The sequence below is a fragment of the Esox lucius genome, chromosome 1, assembly GCF_011004845.1.
Source record: "Esox lucius isolate fEsoLuc1 chromosome 1, fEsoLuc1.pri, whole genome shotgun sequence".
NCBI classification, from domain to species: Eukaryota; Metazoa; Chordata; class Actinopteri; order Esociformes; family Esocidae; genus Esox; species Esox lucius.
In genome coordinates, this window is record NC_047569.1 from 25,951,012 (window position 1) to 25,970,902 (window position 19,891).

The following is a 19,891-nucleotide window of genomic DNA, read 5'->3' on the forward strand; positions in this document are numbered from 1 at the left end:
ACTCTCTGGAGTCCTCCGGGATAACATATACCGGAAGGCCTCCTTCTTCAGTGTTCGAGGCTAACCGCCCCTTGTTGCACCTAAGACCTTTAGACCGCAGCTTCGGCAATGGAGGCTTTGAACATCGACCACTCAGGTTCAATGCCCCCAACCTCCACAGGGATGCCAGAAAAGCTCAGCCGGAGGTGTGAGTTGAAGATCTTTCGGATGGGGGCCTCCTCCAGACGTTCCCAGTTCACCCGCACTACCCGTTTGGGTTTTCCCGGTCTGTCCAGTCTTCCCCCACCCCCTGTCCCAACTCACCACCAGATGATGATCGGTTAACAGCTCCGCCCCTCTCTTTACCCGAGTGTCCAAAACATGCGGTCTCAGATCCGATGACACGATCACAAAATCAATCATCGACCTTCGGCCTAGGGTGCTCTGGTACCACGTACACTTATGAGCATCTTTATGTTCGAACATGGTGTTTGTTATAGATAATCCATGACTAGCACAGAACTCAAGAACAAACGACCACTCGAGTTCAGATCAGGGAGGCTGTTCCTCCCTATCACACCTCTCCAGGTGTCTCCATCATTGCCCACGTGTGCGTTGAAGTCCCCCAGCAGAATTTTGGAGTCCCCTACTGGAGCCCCATACAGGACTCCATTCAGGGTCTCCAAGAAGGCCAAATACTCCGAACTGCTGTTCGGGGCATATGCACAAACAACCGTCAGAGATTCCCCCCCCACAACCCACAGGCGTAGGGAGGCGACCCTCTCATCCACTGGGGTAAACTCCAACATAGCGGCACTCAGCCGGGGGCTTGTGAGTATAGGCTCCAGTCAGCTTAAAATAGGCTCCAGTCAGTAATAAGTATATTACTACTTTACTATAAACTAGTAATAAGCTGGTGTATAATAACCTAAATAAAAATCTACCAAGTTGGAACAAATAACGATTGACCATATGTGTACATAATTTCAAATAATGCAGTAATTGAGAAAGTTGCTACAAAACTGCAAGGTGCAAGACATCAAGTGGTCATGGTCAAGACACATACACTAAATTGCTGCTAAGATGGATTAGGTCTGTCCATATTATTACATGCTGTATGTAGATATACAGTACAGTACAATGAAAAATAGTATTTTTTGTGTTGCTCTTACAGTTTCTGGAGCCCAGGAACAGTTGAAGCTGACAATCTGCGATGCTATAGTTATGAAAGATTTTATTAAAAGTACTCCAAAGCAAAAATACAAATTCAGCATTGAGAAGCAATAAGTCAATAGGCACAAACTAGAGAAGAACGTATAACAGAAAAAGACAATATGTACATCATCAGCAGTCATCAGAATAAACATCACACGGCCGTACAGGGCATTGCCTGTAACATCCTACGCAAGTACATGAACCAAGCCAATAGCAGTAGCATGGTGTACTTGCTGAGGGTGTAAATTAGGCTTTAGAGAGCAGTAGAACATGGTTTACACTGAGTTAGAGATTAGAACACCTCCGTTATAATGAACGGTTGACCAACGTGTCTCGAATGTTGTCTGTTGTGGTCTGTTGGCTGCAATGACTCCAATAGAAAAATGGATGTCCATATTGTTTATGTGGTTCAGAAGCTAACAGACACCAGTATGACAGTAACATTATCGGCACATCCTCTTCTGACCGCCTCATTGGCCAGTCTTTGACATGCCGCCTCGTAGAGGCCCTCCTCCTCAGTCTGTCCGTTCTTCCTCTCGATACTCCCATCCTGCAACAATGAAAGGAGTCACCTACATTCTCAAACATTGCTCCAACAACAACAAAGAAACATAGACGGGAAGAATTGCCTACCTGAAGAATGTTAACAACGTATTTAACAGCTTCCTCTGCAGAAAATACTTTAAACAGACCATCACAAGCCAAGATGATGAACCTGAGAGAGACAGTGACCCATCAATCAAACAACAAAACTAAGTATCATTATTTCAGTGACTACTTTGAGTAAGAGTGGAAAGAAGTAATGATTTACAAAGCAATGGAACAAGTAAAACAAATTCCCGATCTGAGTAACATAAGCTACAAAGCATGTAGAGGTCTGTAATTTTTATCATAGGTACACTTCAACTGTGAGAGATGTGATTTTTAAATAATTAATTTGCATTTTATTGCATGACATAAGTATTTGATCACCTACCAACCAGTAAGAATTCCGGCTCTCACAGACATGTTAGTTTTTCTTTAAGAAGCCCTCCTGTTCTCCACTCATTACCTGTATTAACAGCACCTGTTTGAACTCGTTACCTGTATAAAAGACACCTGTCCACACACTCAATCATACAAACTCCAACTTCTCCACAATGGCCAAGACCAGAGAGCTGTGTAAGGACAATAATAGGCAAGCAGCTTGGTGAGAAGGCAACAACTGTTGGCGCAATTATTATAAAATGGAAGAAGTTCAAGATGACGGTCAATCTCCCTCGGTCTGGGGCTCCATGCAAGACCTCACCTCGTGGGGCATCAATGATCATGAGGAAGGTGAGGGATCAGCCCAGGACTACACGGCAGGACCTGGTCAATGACCTAAAGAGAGCTGGGACCACAGTCTCAAAGAAAACCATTAGTAACACACTACGCCGTCATGGATTAAAATCCTGCAGCGCATGCAAGGTCCCCCTTGGGGACAGGACGACTCCACTGTATTGAGGGGAGGATGGATGGGGCCATGTATCTCAAGATCTTGACCAACAACCTCTTTCCCTCAGTAAGAGCATTGAAGATGGGTCGTGGCTGGGTCTTCCAGCATGACAATGACCCGAAACACACAGCCAGGGCAACTAAGGAGTGGCTCCGTAAGAAGCATCTCAAGGTCCTGGAGTGGCCTAGCCAGTCTCCAGACCTGAACCCAATAGAAAATCTTTGGAGGGAGCTGAAAGTCTGTATTGCCCAGCCCGAAACCTGAAAGATCTGGAAAAGGTCTGTATGGAGGAGTGGGCCAAAATCCCTGCTGCAGTTTGTGCAAACCTGGTCAAGAACTACAGGAAACGTATGATCTCTGTAATTGCAAACAAATGTTTCTGTACCAAATATTAAGTTCTGCTTTTCTGATGTATCAAATACTTATGTCATGCAATAAAAATCGGCAGTGTATCAAATACTTGTTCACCCCACTGTAACCAGTCATTGGTTGGAAAAAAAATTATTGTCTTAGCTTTCATTGGTTAGAAGTGTCAGTGTCTTACCTGTCATTGGGTGTGAGTTGACAGCGTCTGATGTCAGGTGTGGATATGACTCCTATGCGTTTGTACTGTCCATCTCCTATTGATCTAGACACTTCCAACACTCCAAGGACCCGCCCATCCCTGAAACAACAAACACAGCAGCAGCCATAAATAATGAGTTATTCCTCCTCACAGAACAGTGATGGAGCTTTGCAAAGTTGACTGGTCACCTGTGCGGATTAGTGGGAAAGTCTGACCGGCTAGGTTGTTCACACTGTGGCTTCCATTAGGCAAGTTAGAATAAAGCAGGGACCCTGGCCTTCATTTTTCACTTGACTCTTTAAATGTAAGTAGTTCAGAAGACATTTTTATCCAGAGTGCCTTACAAGAACAATCTGGGTTCTGAACCTTGCTCAAGGGCACATGGACAAGTCCTTGTCTTGTTGGCTAAGGGGTTTGAGTCCAACATGCTAACCACTAGGTTACCGGTCTGTGAAATCCTTGAAACCAATGAATCTAGTCTGCTTGCCAAGGCAGAGGCTCTACTGTTGGGAAGTGAATGGGTCAAGTCCCACTTACCAGGGAGTGAACCAGTGGTTGAGTTAAATAGTTCTCCTCCAAGGCTGTTCATAAACTGTGGTTTTACAGAGGGGAGCATGCTAGGGCCTCTGTTATTCCTGATTGAACTGTATGATATAGACGCTCGCTCGTGTCATTTTCTTTATGGAAGCCAATCCATAAGGGGCAGTCTGAACAATCTGAACCCTAATAATGTCTTAAGAGTCAAAAACCAGTGATAGTCCAGATCCTTACAGTGACCCTGAAACCAGTGATAGTTCAGATCCTAACAGTGACCCTGAGACCAGTGATATTCCAGATCCTAACAGTGACCCTGAGACCAGTGATCTTCCAGATCCTAACAGTAACCCTGAGACCAGTGATATTCCAGATCCTAACAGTAACCCTGAGACCAGTGATAGTCCAGATCCTAACAGTGACCCTGAGACCAGTGATATTCCAAATCCGAACAGTGACCCTGAGACCAGTGATATTCCAAATCCTAACAGTGACCCTGAGACCAGTGATATTCCAGATCCTCACAGTGACCCTGAGACCAGTGATAATCCAGATCCTAACAGTGACCCTAAGACCAGTGATAGTCCAGTACCTGACAGTGCCCCCAGCCCGCTGGATCCTCATGCGCTCCTCGTAGATGGTGGGGTTGTGTTCCTTACTGAGCGCCAGAGTAAGACACTTCTTGCCTCCACCCTGCCCTTCCTCTTCCATCCGACAGAGAACTGCCTATAGGAGAAAATTTCTCAGATGAGGAATATAACTAATACAACAAAACAAACTGTAGTTTCCAAAAGCAATGTGATTGATAATGACTAAAACCAGACTGTGAGAAGAGACTTACCCTGCTATCTCCGAGATTGGCCACATACACCATATCATCCACCACTAACATACAGGTGGCTGTAGAGCCGTCCTTCCAGGCAGGTTTCCTGTGGCACCGGAACAGATACCATGCTTCAAACGCTCATTCAACAGGAACACAATCAGAGTAATGCAGAGCAGACAGTCAAAGCACTTACTGGCTTGAAGCTTTTTTCAGAAAGTCTTCATCGGTCTGTCGGAAGGTGTCTAGCAGGCACTTCTTCACCAATTTATCTAAGTTTTCTGTTTCCACTGTAGGTAGGAACACATCATATGCATCTTTACTTGTTAATAGACTAGGAGAAATTCAACTCTTATAATGCAGGTTGATTTATTACAACCCAGGCTACAGCAGTACTTGATAATGCACACCACCAGAGGCAGTGGTTTAGACCAATTTCCCATTAACGCTGATTTAATTTTGTTTCATTGTAAGAATTCTTGGGGGTGTTTTGAGAAAAACATATTACTAGTTCAAAACGGTCAACCAAGCAATAGGAAAATACTATAATTTTAGCATACAATAAACCTCATTACTTGAGTATTTTTCGCTCATTCTAAATCAAGGCTGCGGTGACCGTATGTGAAGAGACAACGTCCATGACGATACCTTGACAGTGAAATTAGTTACAGAATCTTTCCATTTACCTTTGGGAAACTTCAGGGCCAAAGTGCGGTGAAGATGCTCAGCAGCAAAACGAGAGGCTCTAGCTCCTCCATGGCCGTCAAAAACAGCAAAGAACGCCAGATGGGACCTGCAAAGACGGACAATGCTGTAATACACTGGAACGCACAGACCAGGTCCTATCAGCATGTTGTAGATAAGGGAACTTACAAGTAGTCTTCAGACACTTTCTTCCCTGTATAGTGGGGCCCTTTTGGGGTCCTATGACAGGTCTGGTCAAAAGTAGTAAACAACATATGAGAGGGAATAGGGTCGGAAAGGGGACTTACACTGTCAGTGGTAGGGAAGTCAGGCATGTGTTCATGTCAGGAAGGAGAATGTGAGCATCCTGCATCTCCTCTCTCTCTCCCCTCCGAGCAGCTACATAACCCTTTAGTGTAGGTGAGCCTGGGGACAATGGAAAGTGATCACTTGGTGATAATCAAAAGTCCACAATTTTCGTGCAAATTATTATTTTTTTTGATGAAAGATATATTGGTTGACGCTAAATTACACTAAGGCCACTAAGGCCACCAAGGCGTTGATTGCAGTACAGGCAAAGCAGGCAGCAGAGTGAGACAGCAGCATCCGCACTTTGCATCAATAAATCATTGGTCTGACCACACATACGATAAGAATTGGTATAGCCTATAACCTTCTGAATGTGTCATGTCCTCTTTTTGCTGCACAAAAACATGTTGGGCTAGTCTTGGGCCTCCTGGGCAGGATTTGAGTGGTCGTTGTACTAAAAACATTACCTACACCTGGCAACCCTGGGAAATTGGGTAAATAAAGTCGTCTCTGACAACTAACAGGCTCTCACTCTGCGCAGACACAAATAGAGCTAGGTGACACTGCACATTCATGTGGAAATGCTGAAAACCTTTACAAACTTTCTTTTCTTCTAGTTTTTGTTCTTCCACCAAATCATAATCCGGTGTCTCTCGTTTCCTCTTGGCTCCCCTGTCCTCCAGCGGTAATGGACATGACTTTTGTACCGAGGCTCCACCTGATGCAAGATAGACAAGGAAAAGAGACACGCTAACAAAAGTACTGTAGGCTAGCTGGTTAGATGTTCCAGCTAATGGCTAATAACAATGTTAAACATACTGGACCTACAAACCGCAGATACTGCAATCGTTCAAGTACTACACCTTAACTAGTTTCGTTTGCGCTCTCTTTCATTGTTAGGAAGCTAATGTTACGCTAAGGCCGTTGATTAACCAAAGGCTAATGTAGTTAGCTAGCAAACGTTAGCTAACTGGCTATTGTTAGACCGCACATTACTGTATTTTATTCACTAGCTGTTTTATTTCTTTAAGATACTTTGAAATGTTTTAAGGCATATATTGCCATATTAACTTACATGCGCTTTGGGTTGGTTCTGGAAGGTCGTCAAATAAATCCATCGCCCTCGCCTTGCAGCTTTTAAATTGTGTAGGTCATAGAGCGCTTTCAAGTAGCTACACTAGCTAGCGGTTACGTAGATAATTTCAGCTATCAAGAATGCTTGTCGACGTAACAAGGAATGCCCATCTGTCAGTTTAGCACAAAACAAGGTCTAGATGAGAAATGGCCTAACCCCAAATAGACCTGTGCGACGAGCTGCAACAATGAAAGACCCTGGAAGCTATTTAAATTAATTGCATTGCTTAATAACATTTACAAAGATATTTGATATTGCCTGGGTTTGGATGTCACAGGGTAAATATAAAAAACAATTGCGTTGGCCGGGAATCGAACCCGGGTCAACTGCTTGGAAGGCAGCTATGCTCACCACTATACCACCAACGCTGTATACGAAATGGTCAGTTATATGCTAGTAGAAATCTGAATCGTTATGCTGAAAAAAACAATTCCTATAATTGTATTAGACAAGTTCGTTAGACAAGTTCTTTACTTATGAAAGTAGACAAATCTATGTTCAACTACTGATGGTTAAAGTTGTTTTTGTCCGAAATGCATGGCATGTCAGCGTTGGTGGTATAGTGGTGAGCATAGCTGCCTTCCAAGCAGTTGACCCGGGTTCGATTCCCGGCCAACGCATTCTGTTTTGGGTTATGTTGGTTTAAGGAATGCATTCTTGACGACAGTTCCGATTTTGCATTCACGAATTAAACCTTGACTAGGATACAAAAAACTCCATTGAGCGTGTTGTTTTAGTCCTACACTAGGCTTAATCTGTGTCTAAATGTCTAAACATAATCTGATATTCATGCTAATCTACTAGATATTAATTCAGACTAGCTACAGCTGCAACTTAATGAGATTCATAATAGCTTAACTTTTAGTACCTGAACGTCAGATAAAGTGACATAAAAGTTCAACATAATAATAAAAGTATAAATACAACTGCGTTTATTTTTTTGTTCAGTGTACATTGCCCTATACAGATAAAACTAGGTAGGGGATGAGTTTAAACAACTCCTCCTTGCTGCTAATTTGAGATGGCCTGAGGTAAAAAAAACTAAAAAACATACTATGTCTGGGACAAGGCCTTTGGGTAACACCTCCTCACAAATATCTGCCATCAGATGTGAAGCTCTTGCTCCAGGAGTGGACATGAAGCCAAAAGCCATGGAAGGTCGACCAGTGGTATCAGCCTGATTTGGCATGGGGACAATGTTATCCACTAAGGTACAGAGATGAGAATTACCAATGATCAGGAGAAACTATAGGGAAAGAAAGTTATAGATATATCCCAATATTGACATTTTATTATATATATATTGTTTTGAAAATATGTGTACATCCTAAAACCTTCATAATAAATTCCAAATGTGGGCTGTTAGGTTTATTCTAAATACAACTAATATGGGGCAATACAACTCAGAACTTACATCAAACAACATGCAATATAAAAGATGATTTTTAAATGATAACAGGATAGGGTACGCAGTACATACATTTAATCAAATCAGTTACTCACTTTTTTACCTAAGATGATCTCCTTTCATCTTGGCAGTTGGAGTTTATGGCGCTTAGGATGGCATTTGTATGGCAAATTTTTTGCTGCATGGCCGGAGCCAAACTGGTACAAGATTCCTGTCATGACTGTAAAGGCAATAGTATTTCTGGCTGTCTAGAATGAGAATATTTGCTTGGAGACAAATATAATACAGGGGTAGCACAATGTTGGTCCTGGAGGAGCAAAATACTTCTGTGTTTTGTTTCTTAGAGGAAGTTTGCACTCAGACTGACTCAACTGCAATCAGATGGTATCCCTGGTCAGAATAAGTCAGTAAAGTAAGAATGGAGACCTGGGTTGTGGCCGTACGGGACGAACATACAGGGCAGCCATATGGTTTAAATTTTATAACATAGACATTTCCATGGTGCTTTAAAGAGTCTATGTTTTAATAAACCTCTCTGGGAACGTTGCTATGAATACTTTTTCAGAGTTTTATTGTAAATAATCTAAATATGACAATAAGGAGAAGCTGTGTATATTGATTTTCAGCCTCTACACTTTGGCAATACAAATCATTCAATCAATCAGAATTTTGCTCAGGCAAATGAAATGAACAACATATGCATACCAACATGAATCAAATAGCAACAACAACAAATTGTGAAGAAATTGCCAACCTGATAAAGAAACAAAGCCTCTTCAAAATTGGCTGAGGGTGTTTTTGAACAGTGATTTAGTACAAATGTAAGCTGATCCAAGCAAAGTCCAAACAAGGATATTCTGCAAATGTGGTCGGTCCTACTGACTTGGTTTATGGGACAAACCCTCCCATTTTACAGGCCTATCAAACTAGAGATTTGTGAACCTGATGCTACCTGGTAATTTAAAGGATGATTGGGATAACAATAGCACAAGTTAATTTTATAGTCAAATAAAGTATAAAACTGATAAAAAGTACAAAAGTAATCTTAATGTTTTGTATTCACAGAACTGCAAACAGTTCTATGGATGATCAAAGTTTTTTCTGTACAGGGCAATATGTATTTCATATCCATTTAGTTCCATTGTGGCCAATGGGATGGGTGGAGTTAAATGCCAGTAACATTTGCAAATACACAAAAACCCTTGATCTTTTTTTCATATAATTACTCTATCCATTCTCCTGAACATTTCCTACAATACATTACCTGCGGCGTATAGAATAGTTTTTTCTGTATGAGTCAATATGTATTTCATATCCATTGAGTTACATTGTGGCCAATAGGATGGGTGGAGTAAAGGTCTTACTCTACACACTCTCCTAAACATTTCCTACATTGCTTTCTCTGTGGAATATTCAATAGTTTATGAGTTACGAGGCAATATATATTCCATATTCAGACATTGGCATTGTCTGAATTTTGCCCTTGGAACGTGTTTTAATACCCACTTTTTATTGAAATTACTTTTAAATATGACATATCACATTTGAATTACTGTCAATGTTTTGAGAGGTACATTTTATTAAACAATTCATAAACTCAATTGATGTCGGTTTTGAAGTTATACGTTGGTCTCTCTTATTTTGAAAATCTCGTAATTTTCGTGAACCGGAAGTGTTTCTTTAATGTCACTTACAAGAAGCTGATGCTTTGTTTCTTTCCATCAAGAATTTTAGAAGGTCCGATTCCTACTTTAGGTGTTTGTAGCGTTTTGTAGAGCCGAAACGAGTGTGCAAATATTTATAAGGCACAAATAAATTAAACATTTGGTTCTGTTTTTTTTATTGTAACGTTAGGAAGGTATTCATTCAGTATTACATCCAGCATGGCGTCTGGAGGCGGTTCGACAACAACTGTGGGAGATGTTGAAGAAGATGCATCCCAGCTTCTTTTTCCTAAAGGTTGGTTTTCATCGCGTATTTGTTCGCTTAATTTAATATAATCATTAACAAATGCTAACAACATTGAATCGTATGTTCTGCACAGAGTTCGAGAACGCGGAGACACTTTTAAACTCCGAGGTACACATGCTTCTGGAGCATCGCAAGCAGCAGAACGAGAGTGCTGAGGACGAACAAGAGCTGTCGGAAGTCTTCATGAAAACTCTGAACTATACTGCAAGGTTCAGCCGGTTCAAAAATAGAGAAACTATTGGCAGTGTGCGCAGGTCAGTGAAGCTGTTGTCCCTATAACAACGTACATCAGATGTAAATCCCGTGTAAAGGTAGATATAAATATGATGGTAAACTTGTCCTTTGGCTTGTCGTAATGACTGCAATTATTGTCCTCTATATCAGTTTACTCTTGCAGAAGAAATTGCACAAGTTTGAGCTGGCAAGTTTAGCCAACCTGTGTCCAGAAGCAGCAGAGGAGGCCAAAGCCCTCATCCCTAGGTAATGTCTTCTTACTGTCTTTTCACTTTGGTCATATCCAAGCCTTCTTACCCAAACTAAAGCATTTCTCGAGTTTGGAAGAAGTCGACTACACCAGGAAATTAGGCATAAACCCCTGGTATCATATTTGAGAGCAGTAGTCGATGCCTTCTGTTTGTTTGAAGCCGGGATGTTTTGCTTTCAGTCTGGAGGGCCGGTTCGAGGACGAGGAGCTGCAGCAGATCCTTGATGACATTCAGACCAAAAGAAGTTTCCAATATTGAGGACAATTCTTTTTCATCTGGCTCAACAAGACCCATCATTTTATGTCAAAATGGTCTGTATTTCCTATCCAGAAGGACACTACTTTCCACATGATGGCATATTCTCTGTATGATGTAGTGGTGCATTTGGGGAACTTGAGAACACCTTTCTTGCTTTCATTCATGGATGAGGGGGGAATTAGGCCCCACAGATCTGTATATTCGCTGCAGAGATGATACAGATCAATTTTGAAGAACATGCCAACCTAGGATAAATACATACAGTACATTCCTAAATGTAAATACTTAAAAAATAAAAATCTGCAATATGTTTTATACATTTATGAGAATTCTGTATCTAAAATATAATTCACTGCTGTTGCATACTGGCTGTTGAGAGTAGTGCTGTGATAATGATCTGGTCAGGTGACTACAGCTCTGGAAAGAATTAAGAGACCACCGCACCTTTTTCTTTCCTTTCCAAAAAAGTCAAAAAGGAAGGTTTTCAGTGAGGAACAAAAGCGTTCATTTTCCAGTGGTCTCTTAATTTTAACCCTTCTGTTCCTCACTCAAAACCTTCCTTTTCAACTTTTTTGGAGAGGAAAGAAAAAGTTGTCTCTCAATTTTGTCCGGAGCTGTATATCCTTTGAAATCGAGGTAGGTAATCCTGGCTGGCCATCTTTCACTGAAAGACCCAAACCAACCATTTGGCCCTGTGAGGGGATTCAGACTCTATAAACAGTATAGTCCATAAGTATGTGGACATTGACAGACATTTTTGTTTTGGTTCTGCACTCCAGCACATTGGATTTGAAATTAAACAATGAACCAGTGTTGACTTTCAGCTTTAATTGAAGGGTATTTACATAATGTAATCAAAATCAACTTTTTGTTACAAAAAGCAAGAACGAACTGGTGAGCTCCGCAATGGTAAACAAGCTGGTAGACTAATGGAGTGAATGACAGAAGAATGCTTTCAAAAGTGTAGAAAACCCTTTTTAACTGACAAACAGATCAAGAAAAATCCATGATGTAGGAACATAATATGGCTCCATTAGAGGCCTAGCAGAGCACCATGGGTCACAGACTTCAGGCAGTCATCAAATGCAACCACCGATTTGCAACCACATACTAAATATGATGACTTCATTTAAGATTAGGCTAATGCAAAATGTACAATTACTTTTGGTCCCCTAAAGTGGAGGGACCATAGGTCTGTTTTTCCACTGTCCAAATACTTTCTGCACTGCAATGTAAGCAATATGGTTTGGGTGCCATTTATGATGCACACCATCAGCCGTTAACACAATACAGCCCCTCTTGTCCATCCAAAGCCTCGGGCAGAACACCACAGGAGGTTGCAGTCATTCTCACAGTGTTCTTCCCATATAGCTTTCTCTCATACTCCATCAGCTGCCTCCAAAACCCAGCATTGGGTCGGATGTGAGGTCTGCACTTTAGGACCCACTCGTGCGCCTGCCGCAGCGAAACCCCCTCATACTTCATCAGGTAAGCTATGACCAGGGTAGGAGAACGGCTCCGGCCTGCAGTGCAGTGCACCAGTGTGCTACCCAACTGGTTGTTATGGATTCGTTCTGCAACGGTATCGAAGTGACAGGCCAGGGATGCATGAGGCTGGTCCAGGACGGGTACATGAAGACACTCGACCCCCTTGTACTGAGGACAGGAGTGCTCTGCGGTGGCGTTGATGATCAGAGTTATGTTCCTTCTGGAGAGGGCAGTGGGCTTGAGAACCACATCCACACCACCAAGATACAGAGATGGGGTAATCTGAGAGACTGACATGAGAAATGGACATTGACAGCTGCAAGAGAGAAACAAAACAATAGCTAAAAGATTCGCAAAATAAGAACAGCACAGTGAACACGCGAACTTAAAATGTTTACTTGGTATTTGACTACCGTAAGACTTTCACTACAACCTCATAGGTTTCATACCTACTTGATATTTCGCTACTGTGAACTATTCCGTGTCGCACGGATTTGTACGTCATGAACCACCCATTGATCATGTGACTTATATTGTTAGCAATAAACAAAACAAACTTCGATTGTTAACAGCTAGTTTCATCAAAATGAATAGTTGATTCTATCAACGTTATCGTGAAAACCTCTAATTTTTTACATTCATCTGACAATTCATGAAAAAGGTAATTTTTTGTCTAAATTAAATGTTAGGTGCAATTTTAACAATATTGTTACGGTTAAAACAACAGTCCTAAAGCACCAAAACATATATATTAAAAACTCTTGAGCTGGCCCTACCACATCTTTCACAGTCACTTATCTTTAATTTCATGCTGGTATTATTCTAGAAGCTAAGGTTTTTAGACACAGTAGCCTAATCACGTGGTTAGAATAGTGTTGTAAGATATAGCCTACACGCTAATACAGACATATAGAGCCACATGTATTTTCTCACACAGGGCATGTTCCGGACATGCCCGATACCCAGACAAACAAGCAACGCTAGTGGGAATGACTGTTTGTCATTTTGAAGACGACACCTTCAACTCTCTTAATTCTTCCGATCCGCGGGAGTGAACGTTTCAGTAATCTTACTTTCCCCGCCCGGTGGAGGGGTACCCCAGAACCGGGCGTGTCACTGGGTAATGCTTTTCACAGCAGTGCGGGCGGGGCGAGCGAAGAAAGACAGTGAGTAGACCAGTGCCATGAGCTTTGCAAGAGTGGAAACTCCCACTTACAGAACAAGCCGTAGAAAAATAAGCAAACGTAAACGATTTGCTTAAATCCGTCTTAATAAAGATTCACCATCTTTGAAAATGAGTCATATACTGTAATATAACTTCAGTTTTCTTGCGAACCAGGCAATTTCACTTCCCAAAACAACTATAAACAAGACAGAACTTGGGTAAGCAAATGGTTCGCTGTCATTTAATAGAAAAATAATGAAGGGGAACAATGTACCCAGTTTATATGGGTAATATGGCCAATTAAAATATATATAATTAATTTGTTAAGTCTATGTGGAATGTCGGATGGGATACAGATGGTCTAAAAGAGCAAATAATTTGCTGTCAAATGAATGTGTTTGGATACGCAGCGATGTTCTCGGACAACTTGTTGTAGTCTCGACTTCATTAGATAAATGCCCTTGCGGAGGGATTTTCAAGAGACTGGTTTCAAAATGGAACTCAAAGTAGTATTCCCCAACAGGGATAAGTCAAAATATTTTTCTTTAAAAAAACAAAGACATTTCTAAGTGACCACAATCTTTTGAATTTACTATATATCTATAGATATTGATAAATAAAGACGATTTGATTATTCTAAAATCACTCTAATGATGATTGTAAATTTAAAAGAAATATACCAAGTGGTATACTAAGTAAATACTAAGTAAATACGTGTCTTCTTTTAATGCTTATATAGGCCATTAAAAATACATTTTGGTTTGAAATTTACATAATGTAGAAACTTGTTAGTATAAGGTAAGAAACAAAACTATGTATTGAGCAAATACTGCCCTAATTACAAATTGGAAATTACAACATTTTGGGGGAGATAGACAATTATCATGTTGTAATGAGATTTGCTGCCCAGTTTGGAAACGCTGCAAGACACATTCAAGAACATTTATGTCGAACCACATGGTATTATATATTTTTCTGTTTATCTGCTTGACATTTGGTAAAAATGCTCAGTGATTTGAATCATGCTTTTTGACATAACTTTGATATATGATGTGTCTCGTAATAGAGTTACAAACTTTACAAAATGGCAGTGATTGTCCCATAATTTTCCATGGACATGTTTATGATTGCCTAATTATGTAGCAGTGACAGCATATCTGTAGATTTTGGTGCGGCTTATTCGATTTCAAGTTGATTGGCTTTCAGTTAGCACTTTTGGGCCTCCCTTTTGCGTGAACATCCCAATTAATCTATTTTGTTGTAATATCCTCATGAAGACTAAGCTTTACACTACATTGCCACTTCAAGGCTGGCATACGTGCATTATAAGAATTCTAAAATTGAGACATTATTAGCTAGTCACATTATATTTACAATTCTCACTTCTGAATTTGATACATTAGCCACTGCAAATTATTGTGTTACATTAACCCACTAAACGATTATATTAAGTTATTGAAAATGAACAAAATAGGTGATTATACAAATAGAACTCACATTTCCTGAGAATCTGGCTTGGGAAATAGAATGGCATTAATTTATCCCATGGACATTTTGACTACCTTGCTAGTTATTATGCTTCTAAATGTTGAATAGCTAAGAGTGCTGGTGAGATTAATAGGATATGTTTATTTAGTGCTGCATTTTGTGATGATTTTAGAGGTAGCACCACAGGCCCTACCCATGTGGGGTCATTTGATTTGAAAGTCAGGTCACAATAGAAACTGAACTTGGCACATTGGTCCATGGTTATCATTAACCTCTAACCCTGTAGCTGATCAATTTGTTAATAAACCAAGCCTCTTATTTTTTCTTCCTAGAAATGTGTCTTTAACATTGTAACAGTTTGAGTTATTTACATTTAAGTCATTTAACATGTACTCTCATTCAGAGTGGCTTCCACTGGAGAGGGCATGCATTTTCATACTGGCCCCACTGGCAATCCGGGTGTTGTAATTGCCATGCTCTACCAACTTAGCTATATAGGGGCATCAAAAACAAGTTTGAATGTTATGACATTGTCCAGAGTTACGTCTACAGTTTCCTTCAAAACAGAGTGTTAAGGACAAAGCTGTATATCAGACAAAAATAATATTATCCATTATATTCTTTGCCACATAGTAGATCATACACAATTATTGAGCTTCCTTGATATTTTTCTGAAATTCTCAAATATTTTTGGTTAATTTTACCTTATTTTGAGTACAAATTAGTCAAATATTGTTTTTGGACAGATTTTTTTTTTGTTGAGCACATCACTTTTACGGTAGAACGTATTTTTATATAAAAATAGTATGTGAGGCCAAACGATTTGGGGAACCTGTGGTGCAAGCTGCACCTACATGATATAATGGCTTTGTTTCTCCTGGCCAGGCTCAAATGGGATTAGAGTATAGGTGTTTTCTAGGTTATCTACAACAGTGATTTTTAGCAGTAGGCTACTGGTTTGATTGAAGCGCAGATTAACAAGTGTGGCAAATTTGTTTTAACAACAGGACCATACCTTCTCATTTCAATGCTATTATGTAATACTTTTTTTTTATCAGACCAAATCAAAAGTACTGGGGAGAATGCATATGTGTGTAGGATATACTAAATGTTAAATGTTAGAATCAACATTAATAGAGAGATACTGTATATGGGTGGTGAGAATTTATTAATAATGTTAATTCGTAAAGCTGATTCTGAACTCTTACTGAAAGCAACGTCTTCCCAATTATCCAGGAAGTTATGTTCAGTGGGCAGCAGTGGGATTGGCAGAATTTAGATGTCCTCCAGCAAGATCCCAAATTGAAAGAAGAACATTTACATAGCAGCCACTTCATACTTTTATCTCAAAGCCCTATCAACACAAGAGTTACTCAGTGTAATCAGATGGCGGCCAGACTGACTAAGCGTGTTCTACACATGCAGCATTCTCAACATGTCTGGTCCGCTTGTAATGTTTTCAATGTAGATGGATTGATTCATTTGGATCCTGAGTCCTGCTGGACTCAGGACCCAGCAGTTCAGCATAATACCGCAGTACTAGGAACTCGGACAGTTGTCTCGTGTGCTGAATGTGTGATGAACCCTGAACTCTGGTCCTCAAGGTCAGAGAAGAAGACAGCTGAGCTTTCTCATGTCTCGTCTTCAACCCCCACTGTCCCATGAGTGACCAGACCTTTTCACCACACAGCCCAGCTCCCCCTCTTTACATCACCTGCTGCATTGACAGAGGGAGAAGGGCATAGTACTATATACAGCTCTGGAAGAAATGAAGAGGCCACTGCACCTTTTTCTTTCCTTTCCAAAAAAGTCAAAGGGAAAGGTTTTGAGTGAGGAACAGAAGGGTTAAAATTAAGAGACCACTGCAAATGTAACGCTTCTGTTCCTTACTCAAAACGTTCCTTTTCAACTTTTTTTGGAAAGGAAAGAAAAAGGTGCAGTGGTCTCTTAATTTTTTCCTGTGCTGTATATCTGTGTGGGTTCTTGATATTTTAAGTACATTAGTAATCAAAACAGAGAATTATAATCCCCTGCATAAACACACCAAAATACAGGTATTGGGTCTATGTCAATGGTCTGCTTTTTTTGCAGGTAGTTTAATTAACATCCTTCGGGTTTAATAACATTTCCTATTTAGAGGTAGATTAGGAGAGTACATGAGTATAATTTGTTACACATAGAATGTCATGTGTAACTAAGAACTGTAGAAATCAACCTAGCTGCTAACTCATGTCACACACACACAGCATAATCATCATGTGTAGGAACGCGAAAACCAGGAAGTTTTAACATGCAATGGTATCTGAGATTTTACCTCCTGTTTTTGTTTTTATTGACAGAATCCTTCTAATTTAAGAGAACAATGAGTCCCACCAAGACAAGCCAAGGTGTCCCTGACTTCTCAGCCCCAAACAGCCGGCAGAAACAAAGGAGTATCAACCAAGGTTCCACTCCAAACACCTCTGAAGGCTTTGGGGTCTCAGCAGCACCAATGCCTCAGTCAGGAGCTAGAGCAAAGACACACACAGACCAACGTTACGCTTCTAAGAAAATACCTACTGTCAGATATCATCCTGACATAACAGAGAAAAGACCTGAAGGACACCAAGAAAGCAACACCCCTGAGAAGAACATCCAGGTTAGGGGTAAGCCTGTGGTTTCTCCCCGCAGACCCACCCAGGTCAGATATCATCCTGACATCACAGGGAAAAGACCTGAAGGACACCAACAAAGCAACACCCCGGAGAAGGACATCCAGGTTAGGGGTAAGCCTGTGGTTTCTCCCCAAAGACCCACCCAGGTTAGGGAGAGTTCCATGGTCTCTCCTCCCAGACCGACCCAGGTTAAGGAGGGTTCCATGGTCTCTCCTCCCAGACCGACCCAGGTTAAGGAGGGTTCCATGGTCTCTCCTCCCAGACCGACCCAGGTTAAGGAGGGTTCCATGGTCTCTCCTCCCAGACCGACCCAGGTTAAGGAGGGTTCCATGGTCTCTCCTCCCAGACCGACCCAGGTTAAGGAGGGTTCCATGGTCTCTCCTCCCAGACCGACCCAGGTTAAGGAGGGTTCCATGGTCTCTCCTCCCAGACCGACCCAGGTTAAGCAGAGCACCGTGGCCTCTCCTCCCAGATCCTCCCCGGCTAAGGAGAGCTCTGAAGTCTCTCTCCCCAGCCCAGGGGCCCTGACCCTGGGGTTCGGTCAGAAGATAGACAAAGTTGTAGTTGAGGCAGTGGAGCTCCAGACCCGGGGTCAGAGAGAAAACCCCAACTGGTTTGCCTGGCGTCAAAACCGCATCACGGCGTCGGTCGCTCACCGCCTCGCACACAGCCGCTTTGTTAACGGCAATAGCCAGACCCCACCCAAATCCTACCTGGAAGCCATTACTGGCCGAGGCCCTAACATTAGGACCCGGGCTATGACCTGGGGCATAGAGAACGAGGCGGAGGCCGTTCAGAGGTAACGTGTATGTAGTTACTATGAATGTTACAATTGTATTGATTTTCTGTGGCTGTACAGATGTCAAACTATTTTCCTCTCATGAAAATAAAAACTCCTTTCAGGTATCAGGTCCTAAAGAGCAAGGCCTTGGGGCGGATGTTGAGGGTGCAGGAGTGCGGCCTGTTCATCGACCCCCAGCGCCCCTGGCTAGCAGGCAGTCCTGATGGCATTGTTGAGGACCCAAGGACTGGCGAGCGTTTGCTCTGCTTGGAGGTCAAGTGTCCCTACAAGCACCGCCTGAACACTGTATCCCAGGCCTGTAGGGAGGATCAAGCCTTCTGTCTGATCACACAGGGTCAGGAGGAGGGGGGACAGGTTAGTGTAAGGACATGTTGTGTACACCCTGGCTAAGGCTATGCCAAAATGTCTTGGGTCTGTATTGTGATGTTGTTGTATTGAACACCCATTATGAAATGCATTGTAAAAGAGGACAACAGTCACATGTCCAACCAATCGAAATGGACCTCATAAAAAAACAACAACACTGTTCTTAAAAAGGGATTTCATTTTGTCTAGGTCACCTCCCGGTCTTAAACATATCACCAGTCTTAATCAGAATGAGGTTTGGTTGTGCAGCAGGTCACATTGCTTTGTTTCACTGGTCTTCTATACCAATGATTTGGTTGAGACTTTTCACAGGGAAAGATATTTCAGATGGAGGATCATGACTGTTGTTCCATTTTAATTATATTATGTAATAACCAAATAAACCCAAAGGGCACATACTAGTGCACCATATTAACACTTCCCATATTGTTACTTCATTCTCTACAGGTGAAGTACCTTCTGAAGCCCGACCACAGCTACTACACCCAGATCCAATGCCAGCTGGCAGTGACAGGGTTAACCCAGGCTGACCTAGTGGTGTTTACCCTGAAGGAGACAGCAATTGTCCCTGTGACCTTTGACCCTTGCTTCTGGAATGACACATTGGTGAAGTTGGAAAGGTTCTACACTGGCGCTGTCCTGCCCTACATCAGAGACACTGGACTGGATGCAGCGGCCATGTTGCCTGAAGAGTAGCTGGAACCCTGATTGGATACTGTTAACAAAGTGGCTAGCTAGTTCGGGATCCAAGGTGTATAGTAAGAGGACATGAGATATGCTTTAGTTGTGTCTGTGGGGCTTTTCACTACTGTATTGATCAGGGTGGGGAAATTACATTTTATATACACAAGCAATGTAAATGAACGATGATTTCTTTAAGACAAGTTAGATATCGGGCAACTGATTTCATGTGAACTGAGATCCAACTGTGTGAACATAGAACAGAACACAGACTAGTGGTGAAGGTGACTGTCTGCCTAGACACTGAACGATTCATTGTCTAATGTTGATGCTTTGTGCCATTAAAACAACAAAAACTTAATGACCTGGTGAATAATTATTTTGTACACAATAATGATAAGTTA

General features: G+C 41.5%; 4 protein-coding genes and 2 non-coding genes across 15 annotated transcripts; 3 read left to right on the forward strand and 3 right to left on the reverse strand.

Moving 5' to 3' along the window:
* Positions 1-1,196: 1,196 nt before the first annotated feature.
* Positions 1,197-6,908, reverse strand: ilkap (integrin-linked kinase-associated serine/threonine phosphatase). 4 transcript variants are annotated; one of them, XM_010870274.4, is made up of 10 exons: positions 6,662-6,908; positions 6,185-6,304; positions 5,586-5,703; positions 5,280-5,386; positions 4,790-4,883; positions 4,612-4,699; positions 4,363-4,496; positions 3,216-3,335; positions 1,828-1,909; positions 1,197-1,744 (listed from the first exon to the last, which is right to left on the reverse strand). In XM_010870274.4, exons 1-10 carry the CDS (start codon positions 6,702-6,704, stop codon positions 1,604-1,606), a joined length of 1,047 nt encoding a protein of 348 aa, XP_010868576.2. In that variant the 5' UTR covers positions 6,705-6,908; the 3' UTR covers positions 1,197-1,603. The 4 variants fall into 4 exon arrangements, with proteins under 4 accessions (XP_010868576.2, XP_010868567.2, XP_010868586.2 ...); XM_010870265.4 differs by having other exon boundaries at positions 6,179-6,304; XM_010870284.5 differs by having other exon boundaries at positions 6,189-6,304; positions 6,662-6,904.
* Positions 6,909-7,017: 109 nt separating this feature from the next.
* Positions 7,018-7,089, reverse strand: trnag-ucc. Its single transcript has one exon. It is a non-coding gene; the product is annotated as a tRNA-Gly (tRNA).
* A 180-nt stretch (positions 7,090-7,269) lies between these two features.
* trnag-ucc lies at positions 7,270-7,341 on the forward strand. Its single transcript has one exon. It is a non-coding gene; the product is annotated as a tRNA-Gly (tRNA).
* Positions 7,342-9,811: 2,470 nt separating this feature from the next.
* On the forward strand, positions 9,812-11,073 carry polr2d (polymerase (RNA) II (DNA directed) polypeptide D). Its single transcript, NM_001303705.1, is given in 4 exon segments — positions 9,812-10,088; positions 10,174-10,354; positions 10,485-10,580; positions 10,765-11,073. Coding segments are annotated over 4 exon segments (432 nt in total). The 5' UTR covers positions 9,812-10,012; the 3' UTR covers positions 10,844-11,073.
* Positions 11,074-11,645: 572 nt separating this feature from the next.
* On the reverse strand, positions 11,646-13,434 carry LOC105010686 (dual specificity protein phosphatase 14-like). Of its 5 annotated transcripts, none has more exons than XM_010870198.3 (3): positions 13,108-13,434; positions 12,781-12,858; positions 11,646-12,647 (listed from the first exon to the last, which is right to left on the reverse strand). In XM_010870198.3, the coding sequence occupies exons 1-3, from the start codon at positions 13,110-13,112 to the stop codon at positions 12,116-12,118; spliced, it is 615 nt and encodes a 204-aa protein (XP_010868500.2). In that variant the 5' UTR covers positions 13,113-13,434; the 3' UTR covers positions 11,646-12,115. The 5 variants fall into 5 exon arrangements, with proteins under 5 accessions (XP_010868500.2, XP_034149982.1, XP_010868516.2 ...); XM_034294091.1 differs by having other exon boundaries at positions 12,785-12,858; positions 13,108-13,346; XM_010870214.3 differs by lacking the exon at positions 12,781-12,858 and having other exon boundaries at positions 13,108-13,432.
* Positions 13,415-19,848, forward strand: LOC105010675. 3 transcript variants are annotated; one of them, XM_034294076.1, is made up of 5 exons: positions 13,504-13,714; positions 17,324-18,036; positions 18,079-18,437; positions 18,542-18,794; positions 19,254-19,848. In XM_034294076.1, the coding sequence occupies exons 2-5, from the start codon at positions 17,347-17,349 to the stop codon at positions 19,500-19,502; spliced, it is 1,551 nt and encodes a 516-aa protein (XP_034149967.1). In that variant the 5' UTR covers positions 13,504-13,714; positions 17,324-17,346; the 3' UTR covers positions 19,503-19,848. The 3 variants fall into 3 exon arrangements, with proteins under 3 accessions (XP_012993870.3, XP_034149967.1, XP_012993863.3); XM_013138416.4 differs by lacking the exon at positions 13,504-13,714 and adding an exon at positions 13,415-13,497 and having other exon boundaries at positions 17,324-18,437; XM_013138409.4 differs by having other exon boundaries at positions 17,324-18,437.
* Positions 19,849-19,891: the final 43 nt, after the last annotated feature.